The sequence below is a fragment of the Vombatus ursinus genome, unplaced genomic scaffold, assembly GCF_900497805.2.
Source record: "Vombatus ursinus unplaced genomic scaffold, bare-nosed wombat genome assembly UNPS02014818.1, whole genome shotgun sequence".
NCBI classification, from domain to species: Eukaryota; Metazoa; Chordata; class Mammalia; order Diprotodontia; family Vombatidae; genus Vombatus; species Vombatus ursinus.
In genome coordinates, this window is record NW_020954596.1 from 1,332,728 (window position 1) to 1,345,334 (window position 12,607).

General features: G+C 43.4%; 1 protein-coding gene and 1 long non-coding RNA gene across 14 annotated transcripts in view; one reads left to right on the top strand and one right to left on the bottom strand.

Annotated features, from left to right (window-relative positions):
- LOC114023467 overlaps nucleotides 1-6,043 on the bottom strand; it is a 15,299-nt gene extending 9,256 nt beyond the window's left edge. Inside the window, exon 1 of the long non-coding RNA XR_003566791.1 lies at nucleotides 5,958-6,043. This is a non-coding gene — a long non-coding RNA (uncharacterized LOC114023467). The remainder of the gene's footprint in view (nucleotides 1-5,957) is intronic.
- The window catches only part of LOC114023465 (liprin-beta-2-like), a 198,018-nt gene extending 186,503 nt beyond the window's left edge, over nucleotides 1-11,515 (top strand). For all 13 annotated transcript variants that reach the window (XM_027836096.1, XM_027836099.1, XM_027836100.1 and 10 more), the window contains 8 exons: nucleotides 1,606-1,734; nucleotides 2,507-2,657; nucleotides 3,992-4,103; nucleotides 4,513-4,601; nucleotides 5,979-6,101; nucleotides 8,277-8,402; nucleotides 9,863-10,051; nucleotides 10,880-11,515. In XM_027836096.1, the coding sequence (XP_027691897.1) occupies nucleotides 1,606-1,734; nucleotides 2,507-2,657; nucleotides 3,992-4,103; nucleotides 4,513-4,601; nucleotides 5,979-6,101; nucleotides 8,277-8,402; nucleotides 9,863-10,051; nucleotides 10,880-11,080 (1,120 nt within the window). In that variant the 3' untranslated portion in view covers nucleotides 11,081-11,515. The remainder of the gene's footprint in view (nucleotides 1-1,605; nucleotides 1,735-2,506; nucleotides 2,658-3,991; nucleotides 4,104-4,512; nucleotides 4,602-5,978; nucleotides 6,102-8,276; nucleotides 8,403-9,862; nucleotides 10,052-10,879) is intronic.
- The last annotated feature ends 1,092 nt before the right edge of the window (nucleotides 11,516-12,607 follow it).

The window sequence follows — 12,607 nt, forward strand, 5'->3', positions numbered from 1 at the left end:
ACACACACACACACACACACACACACACACACACACACACACACACAAAACAAGTAAGTAAAACTAAATGATACAAGCACCATAATTGACAGGTATGACATTCCATACCTGTAGATGGCTACCTCTCAACAGAATGGATATAGATTCCTAAATCAATTATTTGGCATATTGGTCATTGCTTTTGATCTGAGTTCTTTTGTCCTTTAGTGGTATCATTTACATTATGGTGATCGCTATTAATATTGTTTTTCTGGTTCTGCATCAGTTCATGCTTGAAAATTATTCAACCAATGATTGTTTAGCCTCAGCTTAGAGACCTTGAAGTTCCCATTCCACTTGGGGGCAGATCTAACTGTTAGAAAGTTTCTGGACATCAAGCCCAGATTTCTTTGCAAACTTCTCCTACTACTCCCGATCTGCCTTCCAGGAGCAAATAAAATAACACTAAAGCCTCTTCCACATGACAGCCCATCACCCCTTAGAGCTGTAGGATAAGCGTAGGGCTCATGTTGAATGAATATAATTAGCAGACATTCTTAAACGTCTCGAGGAGAATTGCCAAAGTCACCTGTTATTTGTGGCAGGTTGTTTTAGAGAGGTCTTCATTTGTCCTTCAACAAGCACTGCTGTATGCCAGCGATCCAGGGATGAATTAGATATGCTGTCTGTATCACAATGCCCCAGGCCTCAGCTTCCTTTGGGCCTCTTTGACATTTCCTCTTGAACTAAAATAGGGAGGGGCTCAAAAGCCCAGAACGCAGATATTCTGTACAAGAGAGAATCTGGTCTCCCAGTCCTTTCGACCTATATATATTGCCTTCTTCATTCAATTGTGAACTCTTTGAAAGTAGGAACTGTCTTGCTTTTCTCTTGTATCTGCAGTACTTATCACAGTTCTGTGTACCTAGTAAGTGCTTAGTAAATGATTTTTCATTCATTCACCGTCATTTACATAGCATGGGGGCAAGGGCAACTAACAACCAAGTCACAGGCTGAACTGAATCATATTTTTAAATGCATAGGGTTACAAAGGAAACAATTTCTAGTGAAATAGAGCCATCCAGATTTTTTTTTTTAAATAAGCTCACAGATTCCTAGGTTAAAAACTTAAGTTCTGGTGCATATGCATATCTGCCCGTATGCAGTGGGAGAGTTGAGACCTGAATCACTCAGTTTCCTCGTTCTGGTCTCATCGCTCATTTCCAAGATGGAGCACAGAGAAGAACATCTGGCTTTGGCATGGCTGCCTCCCCTGGTCCTGTAGGGTGAGCAATCCAAACTTCAATTCCAGAAGCAGGATCATTAGCAAACCTTGTCATCAATCAACCAACCACAGCTTCCTTCCAAACCCGTTAGAATCTGCATCTGCTTCACAGGAGGCCGCAGGAAGCGAAACTGTATTGGGAGGGAATCCTGAGGCATGGGTCTCATGGGAGAGCTGATTTATGGGACCTGAGTCTTTTTTTAAATATCTTACTTGTCCAAAATGAATGAGTGATTGAGAGAGAGAGAGACAGAGTGTGTATGTGTGTTGAATGGGAAGGGGCCTAAATCCATTCATGCAGAATGTCTTCTGATGGTCCCTGTGGTTTTCTATTCCCACAGAATAAGAAGAACTCAATCAGGAAATTTCAACACAGATGCAATAGGGATAGCAGAATTCCGCCGAGGTGGGCTCCGGGCAACCGCAGGACCGAGGCTGTCCAGAACCAGAGACCCCAAAGCTCAGAAGAGGTAACATCCTTCTCACAATCCAGGTGGTGAGCTCTCTCGGAGAAGGAGGTCTTATGTGCCCTAAGGTTCTAAGAGTAATCACAATTGGCTGTTAGAAACCAGCGTAAAGTCACCGGAAAAATGAGCCATGGGAGACTTTAAGCAGGGAAATGGAGCTTAGGATGTTTTGTTCATTTAGTCTACAAAAATGAGAAAAGCAAAGTACAAAGTGATTCTTCTTGTCTTAAAAATAATTTTCCTTAAGGTTTTTTTTTTAATACTAAATTAAGAAGACATAATATCTGTATTCCAGAATTTTAAGGACCATCCTAGGGAATAAGAGTTAGATTTCTTTCTGTTTGGTCCCAGCACAAGCAAAAAGGGGCATCATTTTAGTTTGAATTTAGGAAAAGCTTCCTAACAACGAGAGTTGTTCAAAAGTAGAAGGGCTACCTCAGAATGTGGCAGCTTCCCCCTCCTTGGAGGTCTACAAGCAGAGACGCTGGATGACCCCATTTGGGCTACATTATAGTAGGGGCTTCCTTTCCTGTCCGTCTGAGTGCAAGTGGATGGCCACCAAATCCCTGACAACTGTCAGATTCTGTAATGCTGAGGTTCTGCCTTCCCTCACTATATCTAACAATTGCAATGGCACTTTTTTTTTGGTCTCTAACATCTGCCAGAGGCTTGCTGATCTTTTTGTTATACAAAAATAGTTTTAACAAGAATCTATTCCAGGCTCCCCTTGCAATCAAGCACCAGCCCTGACGGTCATATGCTCGCTGTCTTTCAGTGATTCCAACGCTCCTTTTGCCCAGTGGAACACGGAGCAAGTGTGTTCCTGGCTGGAGGACTTTGGTCTGGGTCAGTATGTGATCTTTGCCAGGCAGTGGGTGAGCTCTGGCCACACACTATTGACTGCTACCCCTCAAGACATGGAAAAGGTAAGGGCAGACCTGGAAGTCAGCCGGCTTTCATCTGCATAACAGTAGTTGACCTTTTTCTGGATTCTGTGACCTTGGCTGCCTGCCACGTGCCTGGGGCCTTGGCTGGGAGGGAAAAGGGAAATAAGCCACAAGACTGGCATCTGGGCTACAGTGTCTGATGGGAGAACAACTTGAGCCCAAATTAGCATTTTTCGTGCCTGGGGCAAACTTCAAAAAATGTCCCAAAGGGCAGCTCACAAATCAACTTATTTTAAAATAGTTTTTGTTTATTTCATTAATTTCCCAATTACATGTACAAAAATTTTTAACATTTATTTTTAAAAATTTTGAGCTCTAAATTCTTTCCCTCCCTCTCCCTCCTTCCATACCCCTTGAAAACGCAAACAATATGGTATTAATTATACATGTGAAGTCATGCAAAACATTTCCATCTTGCAAATGTAAACACAGCTGCTAGGTGGTACAGTGGCCAGGACACCAGGCCAGGAGTCAAGAAAATCTGAGTTCAAATCCGGGCTCCAACACTTACTGGCTTTGTGACCCTGGGCAAGTCATTTAACCCCTATTTGCCTCAGTTCCTCATCTGAGAAATGGCAGCATACTAGAGAAGGAAATGGCAAACCATTCTAGTATCTTTGCCCAAAAAAATCCCACGGACAAAACCCATGAGATCACAGAGTCAGAATGTGACTGAACAACAGCAACAAAAAGAAAACAAACATGGAAAGTAAAAATAAAAATGATTCCATCCGCACTCAGAGTTCATCAGTTTCTCTCTGGAGGTAAATAGCATTTTTCATCATGGCTCCTTTGGGATTGTCTTAGATCATTGTCCTGATCAGAGTAGCTAAGTCTTTCACAGTTGATCATCATTACAGTATTGCTGTTCCTGTATACGTTGTTCTCCTGGTTCTACTCACTTCACTTTGTGTCGATTCACATGAGTCTTTCCAGGTCAAATCAACTCTTAAAGGCAGCCTCAGTTGTGAGGAGATACAGTGAAGTTTCTGTGAACCATCTGGCTATTCTTACTACACGAGTGCGAAGGCCAGTTATTTCTATACTAAAGAGGGAATAACTCAGTGCCCTCTAAATTTCATCCCCCTGGGCCACGCCCCTAGACACCTTACCCAAGTTATAGCTCTGATCAGACAAGAAACAGCAGCAGCATGTGGTTTATCCCTGCAGGTCCTACTGAGCAGTGGCTTGGTTGTACATAGTGAGCCATCATACCTCCATCATAACATAATCACTAAGACCGACAGTCATCTGACTTAGGGCGGACTACCTGCCTAAAACTCAACAACTGAGCTTCCACTTGTCTATTTCAGGAACTAGGAATTAAGCATCCCCTGCACAGAAAAAAATTAGTTTTGGCTGTGAAGTCAATTAACACAAAGCAGGAGGAGAAGTCTGCACAACTGGACCACATTTGGGTAACCCGTAAGTACAGACCGACTCAACCAGGGGGCAGCTAGGTGGTATAGTGGATAGAACAATGGCTGCAGAGTCACGAGCTCCTAAGTTCAAATCTGACCTCAGACACTTACTAGTTATATGACCCTGGGGAAGTCACTTAACCTTGATTGCCTCCAAAAGGTAAAAAACAAAAACAAAAACGAATATGGGATGGTGAATAGAGTTATCCCAGTATGGGAGAAGGGGGGAAAAACATCTTCTGAAAGTCTGGTGATTAAATATTCTGATTATTCAAACCCTAACTCTCAAGATTTGATCTGACTTTTCACTTACCTACTCTCTGTGCCACCCTGTCCCCCAAGTTCACCTCCCATTGTTTTTAGTGGCTGTCACATAGGAACTTTGAGATGTACCTTTCTTTTTCACTCTGTAGGGTGGCTTGACGATATTGGCTTGCCTCAATACAAAGACCAGTTCCATGAATCCAGGGTTGACGGGCGGATGCTTCAATACTTAACTGTGGTAAGGGATTTGAGTTTGATCAGTTCAACTAAACCAACATAATAATTGACATCCATGTACTGGGGATACAGAGATAAAATCAATATTCCCTGCCCTCAAGGAACTTACATCTAACAATGGACTGGGGGAAACGGATGAGTGGTGGTAAGAAGGGCTGGATGTTATATGTATCCAGAAAGTAAATACAAAATAAAGAGGGCGGAAACACTCGCAGAGCTTGGGCAGCAGGAAATGCCTCTCCTGAGCCGTGCTTTGAAGGATTCTAAGGATACCTCGAGGCTGAGGTGAGAAGGGAAGGCATTCAGGAACATAAGGTTTTAGACAGAAATTTCACTACCAACTGCTAGGCATAATGGGGAGGGGAAAGCACTCAGCAACTTCTGTGACAGTGATTCATCTGTCTTACTATACATATCCACATCTTAGAATTTTATCATTGAAAGGAGCCTTAGGCACTGTCCTCTATGATTCTTTCGATTTACAGATGAGGAAACTGAAGTTAAAGGAGGTTAGATGACTTTCCTCAAATAATCAGTGTTTAGAAAGTACTTTAAGGTTTGCAGGTAAATGTTGCATAGTGATAAGTCTGACTCATAACCCCTACCGGCTCCATGACCTCGAGCAGGTTATGGAATCAGAATATCCTGGGCAGCTTTCGAGACCAAGGAGCAAACTGAGGTCTGTGAGCTTGGTTGGGGAAAAATAATAAATCTTTATTTTCACTACCCTTTAGCTTGGGTCAGCAAACTTGACCCACAAGCCTTAACCCAGCCCAGAATGAAAAACCCTTCTTGGCCTGGAGTCTGTACAGAGGCAGGCCATATGTGAGCTATAGCTGCCAACCTCTGCTCTAATTGAAGCAGTCCCTTCAATTGTATAAAAACATGGTTCTGAGAAAGGACAACTAGGTGGTACAGTGGATAGATCACCGGCCCTGGTGTCATGAGGACCTGAGTTCAAATCCAGCCTCAGACATTTGACACTTACTAGCTTACTAACCCTGATTGCATCACCCTCTCCCCCATAAAAAAAAAGACTTCATCAGACTGCCAAAGGACTCCAGAGCACAAAATAGGTCAAGACCCCCCTGCTCTTCAGGAATACAAATTACAGAACAGTTGTAGATGTGCGTTAGTAGAGATTTGCTTACCAAGAATTTTCTATACTAGTGAAATCACAAGTCGAGACTAATAATAACAAAATCGTAAAGCAGTGTTGTCTGGGCCGTGTGTGATGTCCTGAGCCCATGGTGTTAGACATGGGGCAGGGCAGGGGTGTCATGAAATGTGTAGGAGAGAAGAACAGTGAGTGAATCGAATGGTATGTCTGTCTTCCCAGTACCAAGTGAGCCCTTACCCATTGACTTTCCTCTTCCAGAATGACCTTCTCTTCTTAAAAGTCACCAGCCAGCTGCATCATCTCAGCATCAAATGTGCCATCCACGTGCTCCATGTCAACAAATTCAATCCTCATTGCCTACACAGGAGACCCGCCGATGAGGTAGGGGCAGGAAGGGCAGTCTTCCAATTCACAGGTGCCGCAGTGGCAGAAAGCTGTCCCTCTTTCTCGATTAAGCAGGAAGTCAGTCCATTTGGAGGTCTCTTGCCCAGTGCCCCCATTTACTACTGGAGAGGAGGACAAGAAGGTACTGAGTGGGGAGTCCTGCTAGCCACTGGGCCCCTTCCTTCTGGATTCAACAGACCTCCCCTCGATCCCAGTTCAGGTTTCCCTGGCCCATTCCATCCCTTTTGCCCAGCTGTATGCTCTCCACCAGCCTCTCCAGCTGAACCAAGGAGAGCATGGCGAGCAGATCCAAATTGGGGGCTGAGGGAGATAAATGGAGTGTTGAAATAAGGTAATGAAAAGTTAGAGGAGGGAAAGAAAGAGGGGATAAGGAAAAGAGAAAGAGGAAAAAGGGGAGAGAAGAGAGGAAGAATAGAAAGAAAACTAAAGAAATTGAAGGCAGTGTGGTACAGAAGAAGGAGTACTAACTCTCGAGTCAGAGATCGTTCTTCTGATGCTTCCTGCTTAGGCGACACTAGGAAAAAACCCAAACCTCAGTTTTCTCAATTGTGAGGCAAGGAGGCTGAAGCTGCTGGCTTCTGAGGTCTCTTCTCTCTCTTAATCTCTCATATTGTAAGTTAGGGGGTAAAAAGGAAGGAGAAAAGTACCAGAAGGAGGGAGGGCCCTCTGCTCAGGCTTACACCCAGCTTAGAGTGCCTTTTTGTGTGTCAGTGGGAGGAAAGATAGAATGGGTACAGCTGCTCCTTTCTCCGTCTTCCCCAGCTACTCCTAAGGCTGCCGGTTCCGATACCCAGCCAGCATCCTCTCCTCAGTGACGTTACTCAGAGTGACCTTCTCAGAACAGGCACTAACAATATTAACCTTTCTCCTTGCCTAAATAAGAAACAGAGCTCAGCCTCAGAGAGGGGAGGGTATTACAGACTGCTCGGTAGAAGGTGCTCTCCCAAATAAATATGCCACTCCCATAGTCAAAGGCCCCATTTAGGTTCCTCAAATACGGTGTGGACAGAGTCTTCTGACCTGATGGCTTCATAAAGGGAAATGGGCCTGATCTGATAGCATGGCATTTAATAGGGAAAGTGTGAAAGTCCTACACTTGGATTCTAAAAATCCATCAGAACAAGTACAAGATGATAGCAAGATTTCACTAGACAACTGAAAAGGATCTGGGAGCTTTAGTGGACTGCAGACTTCTCCAGAACAAGGTAATTTTGGCTTTGGACAATTCAGATGAGTATAACATCCTGAGGAAAGATGATAAGACTCCTACCCTGCCCTGCTCACATTCCATTTGAAGTCCTGCATTCCGTTCTAAGCATCACGTAATTGGAAGGCCATCAGCTTGCAGAGGGCAGGAAAATGGTTCATTTTTACAATGCTGATGTAATAGTATAAATTGTTCTGATTTTGCTCATTTCATACCACAGGTTTCTTGGAAATCATATTTTATTACATTTGTGTACTATAATTTGTTCAGCCATGTCACTGGGTGTCACTGGGTCAAAGGGTGTACATGTACAGTTTAGTTACTTGGAGGACATAGTTTTAAAGTGAATAAGTCAGACTTTAATCTTATGTACTTTAATGCTTTCCTTGCCATCCTTAAACACAAGTACCCTCAACCCCTCCTTTGCTCACTCACACCTCTGAGGTCCTAAAATGCATTCAGTTGTTCAAATGGTTGGGAAAAGATACCCAGAAGAGTGACTGAGACTTGGGGGTTTGATTTTGGCATAAGGAAAATTAAACTTCACAGAGACACATGAGCACCCTCCCACACACAAACCTATGAAAAGTGATACTCTCCAACCAGCAAGAATAAATGTTTCCCATCTTCTCCCACCCACCTTCAGAGTCATGTTTTGAATATGGTATTTGCTGGGCACAACAATATTTTAGAGGCAGCTGGTGGCACAGTGGATAGAATGCTGAGCCCAGAGTCAGTAAGACCTGAATTTAACCTCAGCAGTAATGTTCTGGGGCGCTAGGTGGCGCAGTGGATAGAGCACTGGCCCTGCAGTCAGGAGGACCTGAGTTCAAATGTGGCCTCAGACGCTCACTAGCTGTGTGACCCTGGGCAAGTCACTTTACTTTTTTTAAGTAATGTTCTCAATGACGGGTCTTGGCTCTTCTCTCTTCTCGTCCTGACAGAGTAATGTTTCTCCTTCTGAAGTGGTACAGTGGTCCAACCACCGAGTGATGGAATGGCTGAGGTCAGTAGACCTGGCTGAATACGCACCAAACCTTCGAGGAAGCGGAGTTCATGGTGGTCTCATTGTGAGTAGCTGCTCATACATCTGACCTGTTATTTTATATCAGAGGATCAGAGCTTTAAAGCTGGAAGGTAGCTAGTAATTTTCTAGTCTGGTTCCCCTCATTTTATAAGTGGGGACAGTGAGGCCCCATGGGTTGAAGGGACTTGTTCCAGTCACATAGGTCGCAAATGGCGGAGCTGGGATTCAGACCTACACCTTTTGCCCACAGTTACACACTTGTAAATGTGGAGGCTGGATTTGAAAACAGGCCATTCTGTTAACACTGTCCACATCATTCTGTCTCTGGCCAAGAAAGGTCAGTGGCTGTGTCTACTGTCCTTTAGAGATAGGCAGTCCTCTGAGAACGGGTTTAGGTGGAAGGGGGAAGGCTAGGGCTACCACAGCTGAAAACCCTGGAAAGGTTGACAAGCCTCTGTAAGAAGAAAGGGCTGCCCTTGCTGAGACACTTCCTTTGTGGTCCCAGCCTTTGGTTTCTGCACTTGGACTTAGGAACCTCACCTCCTGAATGATGGGAGAAGAGGCTTGGTTTCCATGTTATATCAATAGAATGAATCATTCCCTGACCCCTCAGCTACCCATTTATCAGCATGAGACTGAGTCCCTGAATGGACTAGCCAGCCAGGGCTCTGAAAGGCCTGATTAGATCAATGAAATTGATACCCTGTCACAGAGGGATGACACCAAGCACTGCCATAGGACAACAGTCATCCAGTGCAGGGACACGCAGATCCAATCCAATAAGCATTTGTTAAGCACATACTATATACGGGACACTAGGGGATACAAAAATAAAATGACAACTATCCCTGCCCTCAAGGACCTTCCATCCTACTGGAAACAATCTTCCTCCCACTATCTCCCTAGCATTTGGCACACCAGGGAAGACACAGAGACACACCAGAGGCAGGGAAGTTTCTCCCAAACAATGCAGCTGCACCATGGCTCAGGCCTTCTCACTCTCAGGAGCTGGGTAGCGTCTTGTCATCCTCTAAAAGATCATTTTCAGGTATTAAATACAGCTAGGTCCAGGTTACTATGAATAATGAATCCCCTGAAGTTATGCAAATTCACCTTTCATATTTTCATTAGGCTAGAACCAGTTACCACATTTTATATAATCATCACTTTGAGTAGTGTGAATTCAAATTGAAGGGATTCAGTATTGATCTGGAACTTCCTATAGATTTACAGAAAAGTGTTATAAAAGAAACTATAGTATAGATTCAAATCCCATCTCCATCATTTACTAGCTGTGTGGCCTTGGACCAGTCATTTAATGTCTCAGGACCTATAAGACCATTTTTTTTTTTTGTATGATTGTAAATTGTTGGAGACGTCAGAAAATGTTTGCTTAGTCAAAGTTCTGCTGTCCACCCGAAAAGTCTTCCTACAACAAACTCAGCAGCTGACTCGTGAGGGCCACTGAACCCACTAACCCAACACGTATGGTCTTTCCCCCAGATCCTAGAGCCCCGCTTCAGTGGGGACACACTAGCCATGCTTCTGAACATTCCTCCTCAGAAGACACTTCTCCGACGCCATTTAACCACCAACTTCAATGTCCTTGTTGGGCCTGTGGCCCAGCAAGAAAAGAGAGATATAATGGCATCCCCAGCCTATACACCACTGACTACTACTGCCAAAGTCCGGGTAGGTCCCCCACTATGGGTATGGGCCCAAGCACGGAGCACAGCTTCATTCCTCCCCTAGGTCTTTCTCATTATAGAGATGTTATAGTGTCCCATCAACCCAGAGAACTTGTGTTCATGAAATAATTACTTGTCTGTGTCTAGCTTCTAGAGACCAGCATCAGTTCAGACTTTGTAAAATTGGGACTTGTTTGGACACCTTCCCAGTCTTTACCTAGCCCAACCCATTTGTACACTAAGGCACTAAGGGCTAAGGTGCTATGGGTGAACAAGAGATAATATAGGCCTTCAAGGAACTCTTCTGGTTGGGGAAATTATAGTAGCCCTCATGAACCAACAGTGAGCCTAGGTGTAAAGCTGGAAGCAATAGGTTATTTGGCACTAACTCTCTTTATGTATTATATATTATATTATGTAACTCTAGTGCGGTAAGAGTTCATAGAAGAGTTTTTAGTCCTCAGTGAGAGCTACTGGAGATATAGACCAGAGAAAGAATTTTCTGTGTAGGATTACTCATAGAGATTCATTAAAACTGTATCAAAAGTTTTCTTGGCCCCTTCTACAACATAAGACTAACTTACATAATAAAAGCCAGCTTTACAATAGTATTGGGTATCATGGGATTTTGGCTTTGTTTTTCCTCAAAGTGTACTATACACATAGTAGATGTTGAATAAATCCTTAGTGAGTGAATGAATACATATTAATATTCTTAAATTAATTAAATTAATTAATTTTCTTAAATTAATATTCTTAAATCTGACTTTCTTAGATCTACAGATAAGATTATTTTTCTTTTTCATGTGGTCTTGTCTTGGTTGTGTTTTAGCCAAAGAAACTAGGATTTTCACACTTCGGAAATATGAGAAAAAAGAAATTTGATGAATCGACAGACTACATATGCCCCACAGAGCCATGTGAAAGTGTGAATGGCAATCACAAGGCTTACGGTAGCCACAGCCACCGAGGCCTTCCCCCCAGTCCTGGGGAGGAACTGGACAAACTGGATCAGGTGGGATACGTCAACTGATGCAACTGTCATCTCAGCATCTCTATTCGAATCCTAGAGCTTGCAAATAACACTGTGTTACCTGCCATATAACCTCCAGCCTCATATGCATGAACTCACCAAGAAAAACCAGGCTTTCAAAACCCAGAAGCATTTGATTTTGACACCAAATAGGCCAGGCAACTGGTTGTGTTTTGTTGTTTTGTTTTGTTTTTTTCTTTTTAAGTCAGTACTTCTCCTGTCTCAGCCTCTCTGTGCATCAGTGCCTTTCTTGAGGACAGGCTGTTAAGACTGTTACTAGAGGCTAAGAATGGAAGGAAAATGGTTTTAAGAATAATGGTTTTTTAAATGATTCTTAATGCCCATACCCTGCAGAGTCTGCACAAACATAAACACTATTTTCATTTTAAGATGTATTTAAGTACTATGAACATAAATATAAATAAATGTATAAGATTTTGTTCTACTTAATGTGTACAGAGGATTGGGGATAAATACACACACATGCACATTTTTAATAGAATATTTTTTGTCTTTATTTTAAGAAATAGCTGGATCCCAATGATCTTAGACTTGCTTTATGATGCAAAACTAACAAATCTCCTGTAGTAGATTTTTCAGCTTTGTTGTTATTTGGTCACATCTGACTCCTTGTGACCCCATGGATCATGCTGTCCATGGGGTTTTCTTGGCAAAGATACTGGAGTGGTTTGCCATTTCCTTCTGTGGATTAATGCAAATGGAGGTTAAGTGACTGGCCCAGGGTCACACAGCTAGTAGGTGTCTGAAGTCAGATTTGAACTGAAGTCTTTCTGAATCCAGGCCCAGCATTGTATACACTAGCCATCTATATACATACACATACATGTTTCTTGTTCTGCACAGCTGGATTATAAATACATTAAACATGTTCTGAAGTTCTGATTGCTGAGATAATTCAGAGGGAGTCTATGTACCACTCGCAGAAAATATAATCAATGAGAAGGAGGGTTTCTAACCTTCTGGTGGTTTGTTTATCTTAACACGGAGGGTGTTGCTTCTTTGTGGCAAAGTAAATAATTAATGTTCCGCTGAGAAGCAAAGCACTTGACATAGAACTTATCCCTTTAATGGGGCAGGAGGGATAACACAGATGGTCTTCCAACCATTGTACAAATGGAAAATCGGAACTTCAAGAGAGCAAGGCCAGCCCTAGCCCATGGACACAGTCAGCTCAGCATTTGTGAATCAGATGAGGAAAGACCAAGGCCAGGATTTTAGCACCAGGTGCAGAATGCTCCATCCTCCATATTAGCCTCCCTGCTTCACCACAGAGGCCTTGGGTCTAGATTCCTGGCTGTTAGATGCCCCTCTGCCCCCAGCCCTCCACATGCCACTCCCTCCCTCCCTCTGGTCGGTACCTCAAGGTGTCTTCCATCTTCGTGCTCCTGAGTGATCCAGAGGCAGCAGAGTCTCGAGGCAGTAAGTATCAACCCTGAGTTTATCTCTCGTGCTGTGTCTGCCTAGAAGCCTGCCAAGTCCTTGTAAGGAAACCCCTTTGTGTCTCTT